The sequence below is a fragment of the Ctenopharyngodon idella genome, chromosome 18, assembly GCF_019924925.1.
Source record: "Ctenopharyngodon idella isolate HZGC_01 chromosome 18, HZGC01, whole genome shotgun sequence".
Lineage (NCBI taxonomy): Eukaryota > Metazoa > Chordata > Actinopteri > Cypriniformes > Xenocyprididae > Ctenopharyngodon > Ctenopharyngodon idella.
Window position 1 is genome coordinate 22,064,852 of NC_067237.1, and position 23,549 is coordinate 22,088,400.

Consider the following 23,549-nt stretch of genomic DNA (forward strand, 5'->3'; position numbering starts at 1 on the left):
GCTGGGTAATAATTTGAACATAGCGAATTGATTTTAAATCGTTATGACTGTAGCTGAAAATCTAAAGATTATAAAAACCCATCCACTATTTTTAAAGCATAATTCCCTTAAACAGCAGGGACGATGTGCAATTTACCTTCCGGAGTTCATTGGATTGGAATTAAATCTGTGTAGCGTACTGAAAATAGTCGCTATAATTAATCTAAACCAACTCGTTTCGTTTAATCACAAACCAGTAGAGATTCAGACGTGTTTAGGTATTGTCATAACGTAATAAATTCGCGTTACTCACACTGTGTTCAATTTGGTGTTTATGAATCTCGAGACGCATCTTAAAGGGCCAGCGCACATGGATTTAATATTTAATCCGTTTTCTAGGAAATTATAAACATGGTGCCGTTCACACCTCATGAATAGCTAACTTTTTTTAAGTTTCTTGTGGTAATTATTGATGTGGTGGTTCATTTAGACTCCTATTTATTTACCCACCTATCTTGATTTATTTATGCCTTACTTATTTTGCCAACTACTTGTATGTAGGCTATTTTCATTTCATAATACACTCTTGTATTTTATTTTTTATGATCACAATAGCCACATATTTTGCCACTGCAGTACTTTGACTATCTATCTATCTATCTATCTATCTATCTATCTATCTTTTTACTATCTATCTATTACACTTAAGGACGATTCCACTTAGGTATAAAAATAAAATTACATAATTAAGCCTATTCTTCAAAAAATATTATGATGTGGTATTGGCATAGCCTATATTTACCCTATGTATGTGTATTTGTAAATAACAATGTATTGTAAAATCGTTATTGTTTAGATTTTCTTGAATATACTAGCCTATATAAAAAAAATCCTGTCACCTTGACATCTGAGATCAAGTGGTCTGCTAGCGCAGACATGGTTGGTTCAGTAATCCAGTCCATGTTTTGGGATTCTCTCATGCTTGGTGTGTTTCTCTGTGAGAGAAGCCGAGTTTTGTTTACAGCGGTGATTCTACTGAGCGGAGACCGTCAGAAGAGTCGCGGAGGAGTCCGAACGCCGCCGTGTAGACTTGAGAATCAAACATTAGCCTCACAAGCTATTTATATCTAACAGTTCTTGATTTTTTTTTTTACCGTGCGGAAAACCAAAACCTATGCTCGGGAGCTGTTCACTCTTGCACCTCGACAGAATGATTTTTTTTTCCTACCGCAAAACAGACCGACCATGAGAGCGCGTGAAGACGGTAGGGGAGGGTGAGCAGTTGGTGAAACCATTTTTGTCCTGGCGGATATTTTGGATCGAGCTCTGTCGGGAGGCTTTCATTCATACATAAACACGCTATCCGAGTTGTCAAGCTCTTTGAACGTGACCTCAAAATTCCTCCGTACATCAGTGTAGCGTAATTCATCACACTGCCATAGGCACATTCACATAAGGTGTTTTTGTTGGAAGAGAAACCGCTCGTTTCGCTGCCTGTACTGCGCGTCCCTCTCGGGTTTTCAAGAAATGGAGGCTGAAGATGCAGATTATCGGTCGAGTGAAATTCGTGGCTTCGACACGATTGCATCATTTAATTGCTGGCAAGAATAACAGAATGTTTTAATTGATCTTAATGTTTCCATTAAAGAGAAATTATATAATTATCACCAGATATCTTTTATCTACTCCCTCCTCGCCTCCCGTTATCTTTACGGGTAAAGGAACTATCTGCTCATCCAAAGCGGATTCTTCTGGACTTTTTGCTTGCTTACAAGAAGAAGCGTCGCATTTTGCTGCGGTTTCGCCTTTTTATTTTTTGGAAAACTGATTATTAGGAATGAGATCTGGAACAGCGAGGGATGTTTGGACCTTATTTTGGGGACCTGTGCTGTTTCTCTCCACCATCTGTCTCTGGTCTGCACATGGAGAAGGTAAATCTGGGTTGTTTAATAAGAAAATGCCTCCACAAATTAGTATTTTCTTGTCTTATGTTATCAAAACCTTGTTTCAGTCGCATCACAGGTGTTTATGGACTCATGTTATGTCAAGCACGAGTTTAACTGCATTTGGATGTTCAGGTACAGATATTCAGAAAGGCCTAGTAACACGCGACCCAATTTATTATTGAATTATGACCTACTACTACCATTAAATATTAAAATGTTCCTCATACTAACGCCAAACTTTAGAATTTTTTCGTCTTGATGTCTCTAGGCCCATCAGTTAATTGTCGTGACATCGGATGTGTTGTGAGTCTAGTGTGCTTTATGAATTATTCATGAGCTGAATCACGTTGGTATTTAGAGGCTACGTGAGAATTGGCTTATATAAAGCATTTGCCTTAATAATATGTATATTTTTACTTCATATGCAGTCCACACAGGCAATGAGGTTAAACGTTACACGGTCATACTAAGATTTGCTGAATTCAGTGAGTCTCAGTCGAGCATCACGCAGTGAAGTAAAGGTGACTGACCATGTGCTTGTTTTAAGTTTCTCAATGTCCTCAGGAGGGTCATATAGGGGGGGTTTTGTAACACATTTTGGTTGTAATTCTGTGCTTGTCTCAAAGATTTATATTCACATATTTATCTGCTACGAATTCGAAACTCAACTCTGTAAATTAATGTATAATTGCAAGAGTCCTGTTGATAGAAATCACGAACGCTTTACTTTTTCCTGCTTTAATTTATGGTAATAAGATATATTTGTGTTCAAAATAATTATTATGCCATCCCCCATCATTTTTTTTTTTTTTTTTTCAGAAACATTTGAATTTAAAACATACAACATAACTGGAAGAAATTAAATTAAATTGGAAGGAATACATTAAAAATGAGTCTAACAATTATAAAAACATCTACTCACAATTGTGATAAATAAGGCTTATATATTTTTATGTCCAGTAGAAGTACATGGAAAGTGTTACAAACCACCCTGTCTGGACAGACTTGATATTTTTAACCTTTTTTTAAACATGTAGATGTGAATATTTTATATCAAATTAAGCAGGAGAACCTCCTGATTCAGATGATACCAGTTTTAGTATCTGTTAACATGATTTAATGGGAGTTATGCGCAACAACCTTCCTTATTCTGTAAAACAGGTCGCATCTTCTTTAAATAGAGCCGTTTTACTCAAGATGCCTTCAAAGGAGCGAGCAAAAACGAGCATAACCGATGTCCATCGCATATGCAGATTTTTTTATTTTTCTTCTCAGTAACATTTAGATATTTAAATATTCTCACTAACATTTAGATATTTAAATCAAATAAAACACCAACGATAAAAAAACTAGCTAGGTTATCTGATTACCTGAAAGTCCATAGATATCACCGTCAGTTTTTGTTACCGTCACCACTTTCTCTGACAAACGGATGCAATGAGATCTGTTTTCATGTGACGTTTAGCATAAAGCAGAATTTTTACTTTCCTACCTCAAAATATGGGATTATTCTAATAAAATGATAATAAGGCTTAAGGGGCAGTTCATTCTGCCATTTTCTCACTCTGTATGACTTTCTGTCTTCAGTGGATCACGATGTTGAGCAGAATGACAGTCTCAGACTCGCCACCATTCACTTTCATTGTATGAAAAAGATGCAGTGAATGGTGGCTCAGGCTGTCAGCCACTAACGTCTCGTTTTGTGTTCCACAGAATAGCGCTACTTAAATGTTAAAACTTGGGATAAAAAGTAAGTAAATTTCTTAGTTCACGGTCGAAACGAGAGAATGTTTCGTTGGCTGAGATACTGCAGTGTCAGAGCATTTTGGCTAAATGAATTCAGCCTCTGTCACGGTCACGGCACACGATAAGAGATGATCCGATAGAAAACCTTACAGTCAAGACGGCAATCCTGAAAATGAAATAAATCCCCGTCGCTTGCCTTATCACCTCAGTTTGGACTAATGTATTTATATAAAAACGAAATACCCAACCCATAGGGTTTGGTTTGGCAAGGTTGTTGATTACATGATTATATTGGTAAAATTCTAATTGTTTGTAACCTGCGGTGGATATAACAAATATTTATTGGACTACAATTGGATTTAGACTTAGTGATTGGGTTTTTAGAAGGAATACCTCCCGAATAAGCCTGAGGGAGACTACAAAAATGAATTTTGTGTTGTGTGGCTTTTTCCTAAGCGCATTCATCTATGGTTTTCTATATTTACGCATAGAGATTGTGTCTTTTTATGTCAGGATGGCAGTCATTTATTTGTTAGCGATCAAGTGTTTCACAAGGAAGAAAGGAGTATGAGATGACAGTTGCTGTCAATTTTCATGTCTTTGCGCAGTTTTAAAACATCTTGTGGTTGGTGGGTGTATTTGTAATGTTTTTGCAGCTTTAGTGTCATCAGATGCCTAATTGTGATTGTGTGGGGGCTGCATTGTAGCATAATGAAGGTGGGCCATTCTTGGGTTTAAACTCACATTTACATTCAAAAGGAGTTAGGACGCAATTCAAGGCCATTGACCGGAGTGGCCAGTCCCACATCCAGGCCACTGTGAATGTCAGGGGGGTCTGTTTCTCAGCACCCTGCAGAGACCAGGACCACTGGCCCTATAGAGAGAGGGTTGTGTGGGGGGGTAAGCTCTCACTCTTGGACTCCATCATTGCATTGTCCCGTGTGTCTCTTTCTCATAAAGTGCTGCAGAGACACTCTGTTGACACACTGACTTTAATCAGTGCAAAACTGGTTTCATACTTCTCCATTCCTGGTTGTGTGTCCGTTTTGGTTTCATTGATTCGATGATTTTTGACTTTTAAGGGTTGATTAGAAGAGTTTCATTTAGGCCGGGTCCATTTTGATTGAAATAGAATAGGAACAAATTGTAGGACACCGGCTGAATAATCAGTTTATGAAGTAAAAGATTATGAAGAAGATTTATATATGTTTGGTGATTTGATGTTTTCAGTAGGGATGCACTAAACTCTGGCCAATACCAATAAGCTGATAGTTTATTTATTTATTTTTTATTATAAGTGGCTGATATTAATATTCTATACTATTTTGTCTACTTAAAAATAAATCACTAAACAAACTAAAATCTGCATCATTTAAAATTATTGTCTATTTAAATTTATCTATTTATCTATCTATCTATATATTGATCGTTATATCATCATTCTATCGTTCTATCTATTGTTTTATCTATGGTTCTATCATTCCTTCGTTCTATCGTTTTATCTATCTGTTGTACTATCTATCATTCTATCATTTTATCTGTTGTTGTATCGTTCTATCTATGGTTTTATCTATTGTTCTATCTATCATTCTATTGTTCTATCATTCTATCTATTCTATCATTCTATCGTTTTATCTATCGTTTTATCTATCATTCTGTCATTCTATCTATTGTTCTATCATTCTATTGTTCTATCTATCATTCTATTGTTCTATCTATCATTTTATCTGTTTTATCTATCGTTATATCTATCGTTCTATCTGTTGTTCTATTGTTTTATCTATCGTTTTCTCTGTCATTCTATCTATCATTTTCTCTGTCATTCATCTATCGTTTTCTCTATCATTCTATCTATTGTTTTATCTATCATTCTGTCGTTCTATTGTTTTATCTATTGTTCTATCTATCATTTGATCTATTGTTCTATCGTTTTATCTCTCATTCTGTCTATCATTCTATCGTTCTATCTGTCATTCTATTATTCTATCTATCATTTTATCGTTCTGTCTATCGTTCTATCTGTCGTTCTATCATTTTGTCTATTGTTTTATCTATCTATCGTTCTATCTATCGTTTTATCTATCGTTTTATCGTTCTGTCTATCATTCTATCGTTTTATCTATTCTATCTATCATTTGATCTATCGTTTGATCGTTTTATCTATCATTCTGTCTATCATTCTATCATTTTATCTATTGTTTTATCGTTCTATCTATCGGTCTATCTATCGCTCTATCTTTTTATCTATCATTCTATCATTTTTACAGTTTGATTTTTCTAGACAGGAGATTGACTGTTAAGAAATCTTTACATTTCAAATGATGACGATTAGACTTAGATATCATCTTTCTGTTATTTTAATTATGAAGTAAAAATAAAACACACTTGTTAAATGTACTATTTCAGAAAAAAAAACTATGTATATCTGTAAATGTCTATCTGTCATTCTATGTACATTTCTAACTGTCTGTCTGTCTGTCACTTCGCACACTGTATTCTTAGTGCACACTTATTCCTATGCTGACTGAAAAGTTTATAAAATATTCCGTTCCTAAATCACTAAATTAATGGCTATGCTCCAATGGGAAGTCCTCTTTGGTCTTTTTCATCCTGTTCAGTTTAAAAATCTGGTAAGGCTAATAAAATGTAATTTAGCCTCCTTTCAAGTTTCACCACAGTAAACTTTCCATGCCACTTTTTCCAAGTATATGGCAAACAAGCCTCCATGGTCCATTGAGAAAGAGAGGGCGAAACATGAGGTTTAAAAATAGAACATGTAAAAATACACGGCAAGGGAAACAGACTTGGTTTTGTTGATTCAAAGAGTAGTGAGTTTGTGAACGGTTTTATTGGGCTTTAGCCGTTCACACGGACGGCCTCCGGACAGCCTGGCGGCAGAGCGCGAGTCAAATGCTGACACAAAAAAGTCCCAACGAGGGCCAGCGTTCATCAAAACTGCACCTTGTACTCCTGAGATGTGGCTAAAAGTCGAGATTAAAAAAATAAATTATTCACTAATACCCGCTCCCACATTCATCCCTGTATCTTCACAGGCCTCTGCTTGTTGTTAAATGATCTACAGTCATGAGTCATGACTGTATAAAAAGCAGGAGAAAAATGGCTGTCACAGAAGTGAAACATTCTAGAAGGAGAGAATAGTGGGTGGACTCTAAGTCTTGTGCTGTTTATTTGATAGCCCACCTTTGCCTACTTCAAATTCTGTGGTATTTGGTATTCTGGTTGCTTATTCATTTCGTGACTAAGGGCTCCTACGCGCTAGAGTTTTTGCTGTGTCAGATAACGCTCGGAATCCATTGAATTCAACGGGGATGATTTGCGTAAGTTTCAGAAATGAATTTCAAACTTCTCCGCCTCTTTCAACACCGCATCCTACTCATGTAACGCTTTCTCTAGTGTGTAAGCAAAGCGCCCTCAGGCTGAGCGAATCTCTTCCAATGACTCAGACATGTGCCGTAGTGTCCAACGCTTCTCTTTCTCTCTTCATATTTCTTTATGTCTCCCCATCCCTTGTTCTGGCTCTGCTGAGTTGTGCTTCATCCTCAATGTGGGAGCTTTCGTGCCTTTTCATCCGGTACAGCACAGTGCTCTGAGTCACTCCCGCTGCCCCTGAATCTGTGTCACTGTGCTAGTTCGTGCCTACATGTTCACTGCTGGAGTCAAGCGGTCTTAAGGCTTCAGTAAGCAGCCAGATGAGGTATTTGCTTAATTAAATGTTAATTTAAAATTGGTCTGCGTGCAGTGACCACCCGTAGATCATTGTACACAGTGAGTGCGGTTGTACTTGCGCGGACAGCTTCATCCTTGTGTGGCTTTTGTTATTTAAAGGAATAGTTCCCCTGAAAATGAAGATTGTTATCATTTATGTTGTTTCAAACATGTATGACTTTCTTTCATCTGTGGAACACAAAAGAAGACATTTTAAAAACTGTCTCTTTGTATTTTTGTCCCTAATATGAAAGTCAATGTGGCCCAGTGTTGTTTTGGACCCCACTGACTTTCTTTAACATTCTTTAAAATATCTTAATTTGGGTAAATATCAGAATGTGAAATAAATCATAAATAATCATGTACAATATACAGTACCGTTCAAAAGCTTTGGGGTTGTTTTTTACACTCACCTCCAAGGCTGCATGTATTTGATAAAAAATACACAAACCGTAATATTGTGAAAACTTATTACTAAAATAAGTGTTTTCTGTAACACTTTATTTTAGGGTCTTTTAACTAGTTGCTTATTAGCATGCATATTACTAGAATATTGGCTGTTTATCAGCACTTATTAAGCACATATTAATGCCTTATTCTGCATGACCTTATTCTACATTCTTAATCCTACCCAATACCTAAACTTAACAACTACCTTACTAACTATTAATAAGCAGTAAATTAGGAGTTTATTGAGGAAAAGGCATAGTTAATAGTTTATATGTTTTCCCTATACTAAAGTGTTACCGTGTTTTCTATTTGAATTTATTTTAAATTGTGATTTGTTTCTGCGAAGACAAAGCTGAATTTTCAGCATCATTACTTATTAATATAATTAATAATATTATTAATGTTGAAAACTAGGGCTGGGTAAAAAAAATATTGATTTCTCGATTTTAATCGATTCTCATTTTTACGAACCGATATTGATTCATAAATCCCAAGAATCGATTAGTCTAGTCTGTTTTCAGTTGATGAATGAATAGAACATTGTAGCGCTCGTCCCATCCAATAAATGGCAATAAGCTTTGTGCTTTGTTACTTTTGATATGAAACAAAGTCTCAGATTTCTAATTCTGTCCATTTTATCACGAAATTTAAAAAAATAACCATTTTGGCGCTGTTTAATGTGGCGTGACAGATGGCTGTAGCCTCAGATCAAGAGAGGCGGCAATGCGAAGCGCACGTGAACTGATCATCTCCTCCGCTTTAATACCAGTTACAGCGCGAAATAAACATGAATGAATACCCAAAGGTATGTTGAAAGATACAGTACAACTTACCGAAATCCGTGTCCTGTCTCATGGAATAGCTCAATCAGTGTTTCAAACGCGAAAGACGCCAATAAAACAGCTTGTAAGCAATGTTACGTAACGTCACATTTACCTCAGGAAAAACCACATTCAGTGACCATAACTCGTTAGTCAGCTATAAAACTGAACTCTAGAGAATAGCGTTTTGCTAAATATATATGCACCATATTACACATTCGTTATAATTTATAATGTTCTTCAATATTTAATGCACGTTTGAATAAATCCGTCAAGTTTTTATAACGGCCACCATTTAAATAATGTATTTCAAAAAACAAATTGGAGTAGAAATATAATTACATAATTGTAAAGTTATTATTTTAACTTTATTATTATAAAAACTTTTACTGATTTAAGGATAACTTCCATTAATTTAAGTGTTTGTGTACAAATCAGTTAATTTTATCCTTCAATATTATAGTAATGTAGAACTGATTCCCATGTATAGTTTACAGCATTAGTTGAGAGATTTTGGCATGTAGTTACTGTTCCTTATATATATCCAAAATAATCTTAATTGAATTGAATCGAATTTAATCAAAATCAAATCGAATTTAATCGAAATCTAATCGAATTGCAAGCTTGTGAATTGAAATCGAATCAAATTTTGGAATTTGTGTCAATACCCAGCCCTATTGAAAACAGTTGTGCTGCTTAATATTTTTGTGGAATATTCGTTTTATATTTTTTCAGGATTCTTTGAATAGGAAGTTCAAAAGACCAGCATTTATTTGAAACAGAAATGTTTTCTTGCAGAATAATAGTATTTATCTCTCTCTCTTTTTTTTTTTTAACTGACCCCAAACTTTTGAACAGTATTGTATTGGTACTATATGAGTTATCAGCTGATATTAGAGATTGATATTGGATATTGATTGATATTGGTTGATATTGGATATTTAATTGTCATTCTCATTTCCCCTATTTTTACATTTAGATAACCTTTGCTCTCATGCTAAACGTGCTCCTCACTCTTTAGCTCCGCTCACACGGCACGCCTCCAGGCACTCGGCTGTTTTCGGAAAGACTTGGTACAGCGTATGTATCTTTTATAAATATGATAAAACTAAAGACTTTTTGGAGATATGAAGGATGCACTACTACTCTATGTACTCAAGATTGACATTAGATTGGCAGAAACTGTGTGTGATACCCCCCCTTTAAAAAAATCACTTAATAACACTGTTAAATGTAATCTTTAGCAAATCTTAATTTTCCATAATTCTGTGATGCCTAAATTCACTTGTAGCAACTAAAATGATTGGCTTTAGTTTAGTTGTTATTTTTAATTTATTTAGACAAAATAGTGTAGAATTTAAATTTTCGCTATTTATTGGTCATGAACGATAACATTAAAGGGTTAGTTCACCCAAAAATGAAAATTCTGTCATTAATTACTCACCCTCATGTCGTTCCACACCCGCAAGACCTTCATTCATCTTCAGAACACAAATTAAGATATTTTTGATAAAATCCAATGGCTCAGTGAGGCCTCCATTGACAGTAAGATAATTAACACTTTCAAATGCCCAGAAAGCTACTAAAGACATATTTAAAACAGTTCATGTGACTACAGTGGTTCAACCTTAGTTATGAAGAGATGAGAATACTTTTTGTGCGCCAAAAAAAACAAAATACCGACTTTATTCAACAATTTCCTCTCTTCCGTATCAGTCTCCAACTCGCGTTCATGATAGCGCCACAGTGCATGCGTGTGGTGAGGACGCAGGAGCTGGCATTCTGACATGTGACCTGGAAACGCAGGGCTGAGTTTACAAACAAAGGAAGACACACGTTCAATGTAAAACCGTTCATAACTATGCCTGCAGATTTCAGAGGATGAATTGCATTTTTTTTGCACAACCTTACTTATTCAAATAAGAATATACAGAGAATGAACTAAAAGAGATGGAAGAGGCTGCAACACAACCACAGCCACAAGTTTCTGAAAGACAGAGAGCAATGAAGAGCTGGTGGTGTAGATGTCATCAGTGCCAAGCGATGCCAGGAGAGCGTGTGCTGCATCGATTGTGATATTGTATTGCCACAGCTTGAAAGTTTGGATAGTTCAGACAATGAGACAACACATGTATCTCGCATCACCACACACATGCATCGTGGTGCTCGCATGTCGGAGACTGATACGGAAGAGAGGAAATTGTTGAATAAAGTCAGTATTTTGTTTTTTTGGTGCACAAAAAGTATTTTCGTCACTTCATAACATTAAGGTTGAACCACTGTAGTCACATGAACTGTTTTAAATACGTCTTTACTACCTTTCTGGGTATTGAAGGTGTAAATTAATAGAGGCCTCACTGAGCCATCAGATTTTATCAAAAATATCTTCATTTGTGTTCTGAAGATGAACAAAGGTCTTACGGGTTTGGAACGACATGAGGGTGAGTAATTAATGACAGAACTTTAATTTTTGGGTGAACTAACCCTTTAAAATCATTATTGGTGTCATCTTATCGGTATAATCCAGATTTGTTATACTGTTACATAATTTTTCACTTTGTGGAACTAGAGGTTTTTAGGATTTTTGAAAGATACTAGCCGCTCTGTGTGGGTGTATTTCTGCACTATTAGTTCACCCCTATCTTTCGTAAACCTCTGCCTCAGCAACATACCATGTTGTTCCATCTTTCAGGCAGAGTTTTGCTAGCTGAGCATGCGAGGGGGGGCAGAGGTGTTGTATTACTAGTTGGGCTCTGACATATGAGCTTGTGCTTTTGAAGTGAGGGCTAATGAAGGGAAGTGTAGCACCAGACCAGTGGTCAGATGACTTCCAGCATGTGGGGGATTAAACAGCAGTTGAGGTGGCAGGTGTGAGCACTGCGGAGCACAAACCAGGAACTTGGTCATGCTCCCCTGTGCCCCCTTACTGCGGGGCTGACTCAATACCCCCATCGCAGAGGTCTAATGCGAAGCGCTCTTTGAATTTGTGCCAAGAAAGAGGAATTAACTCTAAATGTCAGCGTTTTGTTGTTTTCCGCAGGAAGGTGCAGGAAATGCACAGCCTATAAGTGCATGTTGAAAGATGTCTGGCTGGTGGCGTTTAAACCTTGGACTAATTCCAAACGGCCTTTTTGCGCCCTTGAAGGGCACTGCGGGAAGGTGACGCTACTCGAAGCGCCTTCTAACCGAAATTTAGTTAAGACAAAGTAATTTTGTTTTAAATGTTCAAAAGTGGGGATTTTTTTTTGTATGAAAGAAATTAATGCTTTTATTCAGAAAGAATGCATTTAAAAGCATCAAAAGTGACAGTAAAGACATTTATAATGATATAAATATTTCTAGAAATTATTAGAATCATTCTAATATTATTAAATGATTTCTGAAGGATCATGTGACACTGTAGACTGGAGTAATGGCTGCTGAAAATTCAGCTTTGCCATCACAGGAATAAATTACATTTTAAAATATATTAAAATAGCAAACAGTTATTTTAAATAATAATAATATTTAGTGGAGTGCCCTATGAAATCTGTTTTATTTTTTCCCAGATTCAGTTTTATTTTTTTCCAAATTACGTTTTTTCCGTTTTAATTTTTCTGGATTCCGTTTTTTTCCCCGTTTTTAATTTTAATGGTTAAATTAAATTTTAGTAATCAAAAAGCATGTCTAATTAATTGAATTCATGAAACTTATACAATTTAACAGTTTATTAAAAGTTTTAACAAAAATTCCTTTTTTTTTTTTTTTAGGACCCTATGAAATACGCTTTATTTTTTTTTTTCTCAAATTCTGTTTTCTGTTTTAAGTTTTCTGGATTCCATTTGAATGGTTTAATTAAATTTTAATAATCAAAAAGCATCAAAAAACAACAACAATTTATTTATTTTCTTTAAATTAATTTCTATGAAATGTTTTTTTTTTTTCCCCCAGAAATTCTGTGTTGTGCATTTAAATTTTTCTGGCAATCAAATGAAGGTATAAAACATATGACATTAAACAAACTTTTTTGTCAAACAAACAAAGTGCTGCATAACAGAGCTTTACTTTTAAAATTAAAACATGGAAGAAAAATTGTGCAGAACATGCAGGATTCATAAATAGTTTTTTTGTGGTTTAATATTCACAGACACTAGTCTATATCGCAATTTGATTTAAGTCTACTGATCTACTTTTATTCATCAAAAATTCAGTAAATTCCGTTTTTATGACTGGATTCTGCGATTCCGTCCACGTTTTCTGCATTGCTGAAATCATAGGGCTCTTAATATTTCACAATATTACTGTATTTTTGATCATATAAATGCATCCTTGGTGAGGATTATAGACTTCTTTCAAAATTTTACTGACCGTAAACTTGTGACAGTGAACATTTGTCATATTTTTTTGTATATTCTTCCAAACAGTCACATGAGACCGTATGTGACTGCTGTGCACCCTTTTCGCTTAAATTGGTCTATATAGTGATGCTCACTTTCAAGTGGAATTGGCTCCTTCTCTTGTGATTAACCTCTTCCTGGTTTTATAGCTTGGTCAATGTCGCACAACAATGCTTCACCAGATAACAGTGCAAGTGCGGGAAAACTGCTAAAATTGTGTTGTTTTCCGAGAACGATTACTCAAAGTGCTTTCAGTAACCTTTGATAATCTCTCAAAGATATTAATCGGTCCCACAAGGGTTGTCATTTTCTTTAGGCCACTTTAACAGCTGCAATTAAGATGTACTGTAGTGTGGGGCTTTTGGTTTCAAATAAATAGCTGTGTATTTTTTTTCATTTGGAAATAAGATCTGATGGATAGACAAGTCATTGGTGAAGCCAGTAGGCTACAGACTGGATCTCAAGAAGGGCAATAGATGAGACTTGTTTTTCTCTCGTCTATCCCAGACGTACAGGGATTCCTGTGGAAGGCCAGCAAAAGGTTATCAAATGTTAACAGCAAGAGTTGGATTTCAGAACAGTCTGTTTGTAGCATGGTGTGAAAACCACAGTGAATGAATGACTGTTTGCTCATGGTGAAAGACAAGCACTGTAGGCATTTTTGTTTTGCTATTGAATAGTGGTCGAACCGATATATATCACCAAGACTGATATATGGGCCAATATTTGGCATTTTTCAATTATTGGCATTTTTAAATATATCTAATAAACTTTTAATTTCGCAAACCTTGCAGACTTTGTTGAATCCAACTGTGAGATCTTCTGAAGTGTGTCTTTGTAGACTGCTTGAACGCGCAAATTCTGTGCGTTATAGTCGGTACGTCCGAATTGGTTGCGGACAATCGGGTGTTCAGCTGCCACTGGAGAAGCATGAAACACAAAATTAAACCCTTGATTTCAAACTATGTAGCGCTTTATCCAGTTGGCCACTATGTCATATCCATGTAATTTTCACTGTGTGCTTTATGTAAAATTAGTGTTTAGAGTTGTAACCTTGCCTTTACAACCCTCTACTGACACACTGAAGCTTGAGTCGCCATTGGCTAGTAATTTTTTTTTTTTTTTTAATTTACTTGCCAGACTTTTTACATGGAATGCAAGAACAATGCAAATGAAAAAAATCTACATAAATTAAAGTCAAGTAAACAGTCTGTAATAAAGTAAGAACAAATGATTAAACTGCAAGCAACAGCACAAATAAACAACAGAACAAAGATGCAAATTAAATAAACAGTGCGTTTCAGGTTTTTCAGGTAGATCTAACAGTAGTTAAATACAGATTAGGTAGATTATGTACAGAAATTGAATAAAGTAATCAAATGTAAAATAACACTGCATAGTCTTCACTGTATAAATTAAATATAGATGAATCCTTATCAAAGTTACAAAAGTTATTCAATCAAGAGCAATGAGTGAACTTTTTTTTTTTTTTTTTTTTGCAGTCTGAAGACAGCAGCAGGAATATTAGGCTGCTGTCACTTTAAGATATAATGCACGGATCCAATACTGATACTGTACACATGCATATTATTTCTCGAATGTTTATGTTCACTTAAGATATAACCAACTATCTTTACTAGGATACTCGCCAAGACGGGCATTTTGACAATTTGATATTGTCCGTTCAAGAGCAAGGCACGTGCTTCGGATGTGCAGTTTGCGCACACAGAACTTCTCACACAGTGTGCGTGAGTTGTCTTTTGCGTCTTCTTGTGGTTGAATGTTTAAATTGGCAAGTCTAAAAATGCATGCAAATGATAAACTTTCATGACGACGCAGCACTGGTCCGATCGGGACAGTGACCGTTTTTTCAACAAGCCCTGCGTGTGCTCTCTTTTTCTCTCATGTTGAGTGCGCTTGTGTGAGAGAGTGACAGAGGGCGCTCTCAGCCAAGCGACGGTTCATAAAAGCTCAGCAGGCAATAAAATTATATCTGTGCTAAACTTATTTTTTGCCTCTAACACAATTACAGGTAATCATACAGTTTACTAGCCATTGGCTAATTAAAGACTTTTTTTTTAGTCACCTCTCGTGAAATCTGGTCGCATACGCAAGTGATTTACTCGCATTGTAAAGGGTTGCTTTATTTGAAAACATATATCAGCTTTATATCGGCCATCAGCCACCTTGCTGTCTTAGGCATCGACATCGGCATCTACATCGGCCCTCAAAAAATCAATATCGGTCGACCACTACAGTTGAATTTTGCATCTTGGTAAGACAACAAGTGCAGGTGACATGAATGAGAGCTGAGCCCATGACCTCTCAGGGAGGATTGGCCAGATAATATGAACTGATTCCTGATGATTATAGCTGAACGCAGAGCTGAGTACAATCCTCTTAGGGAAAATGATTTGAGGACCTTAACACTGCTGCTCACTGCTGAGGTGGCGTGGGAAGGATGTGGAAGCTTTCCTTTGTATTATGTTTCTTTTCACTTAAAAAAAAAAAAAAAAAAAAAAAAAAAAAAGGAATAAGCTTTTCTGACTATTTCAAACACACATTTATGTAATTCCCAGAGTAGCACTTTTAAAATTTCATTTCAGATGACTTGACTCAATATTAGTTTTGGCCAACGTGATGCAAGTGGGTCATAATGACCGTAATTGTCATTTAATCTGGACCCCAGAGGTTATGATTTGGACAGAATAAGCCACATAAGTCCTCACTCATAAATCTTGCGGTCAATGAGTGTGTTTCATTTGTGTTTTTGACTACACACATTCTCAACTCAATTTGTTACGGTTTGAGTGGTAAAGAGCAATCATCTATTTGGAGACTGACTAATATAATTTTTTTCTCAGCTTTAATAATTATTGTTTTTATGCAAAAGTATGTGATAACCGATAACTTGTAATTGTTTTATTTGTGCATTTTTTTTTTTTTTTTTTATACTGAAAACATTAAATATTATTATTTGCAACTAATAATCACCATCTTTTTTCCATTATACAGAGTTGTTTTGCAACTTGTTTTGCATTTATTTGATTAAAAATATAGTAAAAACAGTAATATTGTGAAATACAATTTATAATTGTTTTCTAATTAGAAATGTTTTCCTTTGGCAAAGCTGAATATTCAGCAGCCGTTATTCCAGTCTTCAGTGTCACATGATTCTTCAGAGATTTGCTACTCAAGAAACACTTCTTGTTCTTATCGTTGTGGAAAACAGTTGTGCAGTGTAATATTTTTGTAGAAACTTTTTTTTACTTTTTTTTTTTTTTAGTCAGGATTCTTTGATGAAAAGAAAGGTCAAAAGTACAGCATTTATTTGAGCTAGAAATCTTTTGTAACATTATATAATTGTTTTAAAGGGTTAGTTAACCCAAAAATGAAAATTCTGTCATTAATTACTCACCCTCGTGCCGTTTTACACCCATAAGACCTTCGTTGATCTTCGGAACACAAATTAAGATATTTTTGTTTAAATCCGATGGCTCCGTGAGGCCTACATAGGGAGCAATGACATTTCCCCTCTCAAGATCCATAAAGGTACTAAAAACATATTTAAATCAGTTCATGTGAGTTCAGTGGTTCAATATTAATATTATAAAGCGACGAGAATATTTTTGGTGCGTCAAAAAATACAAAACAACTTATTTAGTGATGGCCGATTTCAAAACACTGCTTCAGGAAGATTCGGAGTGTTATGAATCAGCGTGTTGAATCATGATTCGGATCGCGTGTCAAACCGCCAAACTGCTGAAATCACGTGACTTTGGCGCTCCAAACTGCGGATTCGACACGCTGATTCATTATGCTCCGAAGCTTCCTGAAGCAGTGTTTTGAAATCGGCCATCACTAAATAATTCGTAGCCATCGGATTTAAACAAAAATATCTCAATTTGCGTTCCGAAGATTAACAAAGGTCTTACGAGTCTGGAACGGCATGAGCGTGAGTAATAAATGGCAGAATTTTCATTTTTGGGTGAACTACCCCTTTAATATCACTTTTGTTCAATTAAATGCGTCCTTGCTGCAAAAATTTTTTTTGTAAATGGTAGTATAGTTTTATTTCATGCATTTCCTTTTGGGATATATCTGACAAATGCTATGTATTCAGTTGTTTTCTAAATTTAAAGTGACACCATAAAGTTTCAATGAGTTTTTATCTCAACAAACGGAGATGAGTGTCATGACAATTTTGTTGGTTGCCTTTTCCACTACAATTCCACTTCACAACATAACTGCATATTAAACATTAAATGTTCTGATTGGCTGTGATTATGCTGCATCATGCTGCGTTTTCACCTAACCCTAACTCATACTGTCTGCTGAACTATATGGAGCATCCAGTATAATAACAACATTTAGCCTGAAGTAACATGGATGCTTTATAGCCAAGCAGCAGTCATCTTCTACTGATTAATGAGTTAGGATAGATTGTCATTGTTTTCCACTAACAACGAGTTTTTGTCCTATCTTATTTACCATCTACTCAAACTTTCAGTGTGGGTCTCATTCTGTTTTTTTCAATTATTTGCTCTAAAAAGCAGAAAAACAAACTTTATTGTTATTGTGCATGACTAAAACCATAAACTTGCCTTCGAAGCATTTCAGAGTTTATGCAAGCTGAAATTTTGCAAGTGAGCAAGAAGTCAATATTTCTGTTGGATAATCTCAGAAAAAATGTAGTCCTTCTTTTAGAAGGAAACTGTCCTTTAAGTACAGACCGGTTGCACTGGATCCTTTAACTGTAAAATCTGACCTGTTGAAAGCAACACCAACAGGACAAGGGTGGAGAAGGGTTCAGATGCTTCTCTGACTGGCTGTGTTTACGGAACAGCCGGATCTTTGGAAAGAGAATAGGAACTGGGTGAGCTCTTTGGCCTCGGATCATCTTGGACGATTCAATGTGGAGGTCAACTGGTGGGCATGTTTGTGTCAGTTGGCTTCACTCTTCTTGTGTGGCAGTTTAAGGAGATATGAGACTCTTTTCAGCACATTGCACGTTTTTTTTTAAATCGGTTTCTGAGGCAAGAAGTTTTTTGGTATGTGTTTTTCAATTCAAATGACCTTTTAGCTGGTAAATAAACTTTTAGCCATTTTGACATGCTGTCAGGTGGGTTTTTTTTATACAGCAGTTTATTCTACTTTTGTGTAACTGACAGACACCATATCGCTGTCTCTCTCTTCCCATTCTGTGTCTCCCTCTTTGTGTCTTTCCAGACCGCCTAGATTTATTAATGGATCCAACCGGAACTGAGGACTAAAGTTTCTCTTTATCAACAAACAAATTAGTCTTTGTGTGCGAGTCACTCCGGCTCTCCTCCCTCTCCCGGGATTGTGAAGGAGAAAAAAAATGCCGCAATGAAACAAAGGAGACATGCAGCTCCATGACTCCCAAGTGCAGCCCTGGGGCATTTGTGATGATACGGGAAAGCAAATGCTATTTTTTTTCGTGGAGCAATCATTTCCGTTCTAAATTTGGATGAGCGTAATACACTGTCAGGAGCAAATAAAGATCTTTTTTTAAACAACAAGCTTGCTATTTTTGGCACACCGGTTATGGAGTAACCTCAAATGGGATTTAGATTCATGAAGCGTGTCATTTTCACAGGAAATTCGTGTCAGGAAAAGCGGTTTCCACTCCTGTCAGAATAATGCACAGTAGGCAATCTGAGATTGTTGAAATTTTGACCTTTCTGCATTACTCAAAAGTTCACCATCTTCTGCGCCTTGCAATGGGCTATTTAGATCGTGGCTGTGAAGAGAGATTGATAAGGTTGTTTCTGTATGGGACCATGTGTTCTGGCAGCCATAGCTGTGTTGTTTTTTTCCCACGTGGCAGGGAGAAACATTTCCATTTGTCTTATAGAGGCCCTGTGATATTCTCTCTATCAGAGTAGTTGACCTAAGCCTCTCTAAGAACATAAAAGGTTTAGCCAAAGGAGTTCATATGTCAAGACAATTCTTCTGCTGATCTCTTTTACCTTCTGGGACACCATACATTTGTTTTGTTATTATGGTGTAAATTACTCCTCTCACTGTAGATGGTCTGTAGTATGTAAATCTTCTTGACCTTTCATATTGTCCCTTTTGTTGGGTTCATGCTACTGTTTAACTGTGTTATCTTTCAAGGGTTTATCATTTGTTTAATATGAGCCTTTGGCTCTTCAAAGTTTTACTCATGCTAATGTGGATCATATTGGTCGACATACAAGGCATACAAAATTCACGCTATCTATTTTATAAGTGCATGTTGTTATTTTGTATGATTCAATAATGTTTTTTTGACATTGTAATTTTTAATCAAAATCATCTTGTGAAAACGTCAGACTTCTCTCTGATATCTTTGGCTTCTTCAGTAATTTAGTCCTTTTAAACCCTCCATAGTCGACTGCAAGCTCGCATTCATTTTTCACCCACATTTCAAAATCCAATCAAAAACTGATTGTTAGAACCAAGTTCCTGCCCTATGTTTTTTCCTTTTCCCTCGGATGTGCATCATAATATTGGAAAAAAAGATCTGTTACTGCTTCCGTTTTACTACTTTAAATCCAGTATATCTGTAGTTTTTCCTTATTTTCCCCTGTAGTGGGTTTGTCTTAAACCAATGGGAATTTTTGTTTATACTATTGATTAATTGATTTATCTGTAAATGTTAGATGAAACCAGAAAAGTATTAATCAATCAATCATGGCCATGTGTATGAAAACAAAAGTCTGAAAAAAAGGAAATGAATGAGAATGATGGTACTGTATAACAGTATATATGTATAACAGACTAATATAACAGTGTAAATGTATAACAGTAACCACTTTTACACCCCTAATTTGATGTATTTTGGGTGAAAATGGGTATTTACGAAGAAAAATTTAGAACGTGAATCGAATGGACTGTGAAATGTGAATGTTCTATACCTGAATTTAGCCAGATCGGATGCTAGGGTGCTAAAGAAAAATGTTTAAATAGCTATATTGTTATTGGTTATTGGTTGATGATATCCAATAGCCTGTGCGGCCTACAGATGTTTCGGTTATTTGCCTCCTTCAGTGACTTTAAAGAGAGAAAAATAACCAGCAGCAACATTGATATAAAGTGGCAACCCAGTCAATCCTAATTCTGGGAGTGCTACAGTGTCTGAGGGTTATATAGGATAACTTGGCAGATCCCTTCTAAGCTGCTGTAAATTAAGAGCATGCTCTGAGATTATTTTTCCACTGTCCCTTGCTCATCACAAGTGACAGTGGATTTATTTCATCACAATATCCTCATATAAATATCCCAATATTTATTTGCTTATTTCTTTATTCATTTCTATTAAAGGTACAATAAGTAGATTTTTAGATTAAAATATCCAAAAACCACTACAACAATGTTATGTATTTCGTTAACTTGTGTACTGACATTATCCCAAATGTTTCCAACGTTTAAATCCAGAGAAGTCAGCAATTTTAACCAGGACACGGACCGTGTCATTTTGTTGCATGTCAATGACATCATATCCGCGTTACCCTCGGTTTCCAGTTCTACTTTCATAGAAACCTTGGAAACACCAAAGACGCTTTTAATATATTATGTGTTTTTTTTTTTTTTTTTTTAGACAGGTGAGCAACTGTTTGGATACATTTACCAACAGAAAAATCATCATCAAGCTACACCTGTTTTGAATAAGCGACCTCTAGTGGCGAAAATTACATATTGTGCCTTTAATAATGAAATGCATACATTATAAATGTTAATAAAGAAGCCTTAAAACATTCAGTTTTGATCAAATATGTCTAACTGTACTGTTTTGTTTTTGTTTTTTTCCCCCCATTCCAGTCTGTGGTCCTCACATTGATATCCGCAATGACATCAGTGAGTTCAAGAAGCTGGAGAACTGCACGGTGGTGGAAGGCTACCTGCAGATCCTTCTCATTGGAGACAAGAATAACAACCTCAACCAGGAACACTTTCGCACCCTGTCCTTCCCCAAGCTGACCATGGTCACTGACTACCTTCTCCTGTTTCGTGTCTCCGGCCTGGACAGCCTGAGCATTCTCTTCCCCAACCTCACCGTCATTCGAGGACGCAACCTGTTCTACAACTACGCCCTGGTCATCTTCGAAATGACCAGCCTGAAAGATATTGGTCTCTACAACTTGAGGAACATCACCAGAGGGGCCATCAGAATCGAAAAGAATCCAGAGCTGTGTTACTTGGACTCAGTGGACTGGTCGCTCATTATGGATGCAGAGTTTAACAACTACATCAATGGGAACAAGCAGTCCAAAGAATGCGGTGATGTTTGTCCAGGTATCATGGAGGAGAGTCCGAAGTGTATTAGGACCAGCTTCAATGACAACTACAGCTACCGCTGCTGGACCTCCAGCTACTGCCAGAAGGGTAAGAACTTGCCAACCTGACCTGCTCTTGCGAATGTTTGATTTATTTCAGGATTTATTTCTGATGGATTCACATCTGCTGGCATTTAACATATCGTTCCTTCACTTGGGATTTGAATGAATAGTGAAATGAATTGTGAAACTGCATGAGGCTTGGATTGCATAAGATAAAGCTGAGTTTAGCTAAACCGATGGAGGGATACTGTTTGCTTTGCTTGGGAACTGAAGGTCTGTCTCTTTGTCAGGGTCTTGTCAGGTAAATATTTGGTTAGTGTAATCTATGTTGTGTTGAGAGAGTTATGACTAGTGTCTACCAGTTCATCAAAGACTTTGACAGTAGCTGAAGACAGAGGGTCCTGAAAACAAAACAAGGATTTCTGTGACCTGAGGTGTCGTTCTGTTAGGAGCTCTACACAAAAAATAGTGCAGGATGATAATGACCTTTATTCATTGAATAATTGTCCAGAAAAATGTGCTTTTTGAACCCTTAGTAATGTGTAACTGCACTCTTACCTCACCATTTTCTGTTTGATTGCTGTTGAAGTTGGTTGGATTATGCATTTTTGTACTTTTATACTAGTGATCGATTGATGTAATTCGCCAATATTTGGCCACTGAGATTATTGCATTGTGCTTATAACCATACCTGAAAAACCGTTTCCACTTGGCAGATTTTTTTTTTGGAGTGAACTGCATCAACTATGAATTTATACCCTTGTTTTTGAAATATCAAGTGAAATCCTTTGAGAATTGCACATCCTTTCAGTTTATGTTAGATTTTCTGTTGTGTTGTAGGTTTGAAGCTCTTCTGTGGCTTATTGTGCAGTAGTGATAGACCGATATATCAGTCAGGGTGATTATTAGGCCAATATTTGGCAATTGTTAAGATTTTTGAGAATATTGTTTTTTTGAGAAATTTTACAGACATTTTGTTTGTTTTTTTAGTTTTAAATTTTGAGTAAATATTGGGTTTATAATATATATAATATAATTGTTTACATTGGTTTACATCAGACATTGACTATTGGAAGATATAACAGTGATCCTGCACACCTAATGAATAATGCAAGCTTTCAAGTATTTTTGAGGAAAGTTTGAGTGAAATTTGTGTTCATGTTATTTGCTGTTGGCATCAACAACTATTGAAAAATCCACATTGGTGGACCTCTAATTTCTACATTTTTTTTTTGTTTGTTTTTTTTATTTATCACATGGACATCCTTTGATTAATTTCATGTTTATTGTAGATTAATTCTCTTGTGTGTAATTCAAAACTGCTCTATGGTTACTGCAAGGTATGAATGGGCTTAGTTTAAGAAGATGATTTGGTTAGATAGTAGTACTTTGATGTCCCAAATGCATTTTTTTTTTTTTTTTTTTGTGTGTGTGTGTGTGGATGGGATCGATAGAACATGAGAAAATCACCTGGCTGGGGCCAAAATATCTTCTACGATTTCTTATCTCTGTAGTCATGAGGTCAGTAGATATGAATGCCAGTGTGTCCCTTACATCTGACCGGGAATGCCTGGGAAAGTGAACTACCCTTTATGAATGTTTGCTCCCTCTTCCTCTCCCAAGCACACAAGAATGGTGGGAAAAGCATAATGGATGAGAACACTACAGCACTCTCCACCCCTGGCCTTCAAGAGACCTGCAGACCATGCAAGTCCCAGGCTCGGAGAGACCGTCAGAGAGCTGCCCTCCCTCCTCTTTCCCTCTGCCAGAAAACAAACAGAGGAAATCAACCCTCTTCAGAAACGCGCTCCATTACAGCCTGAATGTTTATTGTTGCTCTTGGGATTCTTTGAATCCGACAATTCTGAGGAGTACGCATTTAAGGAAGGTACGGAGGTGATGTGCTTCGACCCTACCAGGAGATTTGATCCACATCAGTGGGCGACTCTGTTCTTGAGTGTCCTTTTTCCAGCGACTCCCCTCTGCACTGCTGATACAGTCTCTTCCCGGCAGTCCCGCCCACATCATGTCAGCACTTGCTCCCCTGCACACCTGTTCAGTATGGTAATCTTGTGTCTGAATGCCGTGTTTTTGCCTTTGCAGAGGTGGGGAGGTGTGAGTCACCTGTATCCAAGGCTCAAACAGTCAAACAAAGACAAC

The 23,549-nt window shown here is 36.3% G+C and overlaps 1 protein-coding gene across 2 annotated transcripts in view; it reads left to right on the plus strand.

Annotated features, from left to right (window-relative positions):
• The first annotated feature begins 923 nt into the window (after positions 1–923).
• igf1ra (insulin-like growth factor 1a receptor) overlaps positions 924–23,549 on the plus strand; it is a 113,493-nt gene continuing 90,867 nt past the window's right edge. Inside the window, exons 1-2 of one of the 2 annotated variants that reach the window (XM_051871460.1) lie at positions 924–1,910; positions 20,872–21,435. In XM_051871460.1, the coding sequence (XP_051727420.1) occupies positions 1,817–1,910; positions 20,872–21,435 (658 nt within the window). In that variant the 5' untranslated portion in view covers positions 924–1,816. The remainder of the gene's footprint in view (positions 1,911–20,871; positions 21,436–23,549) is intronic. The other variant, XM_051871459.1, reaches the window with a different exon arrangement.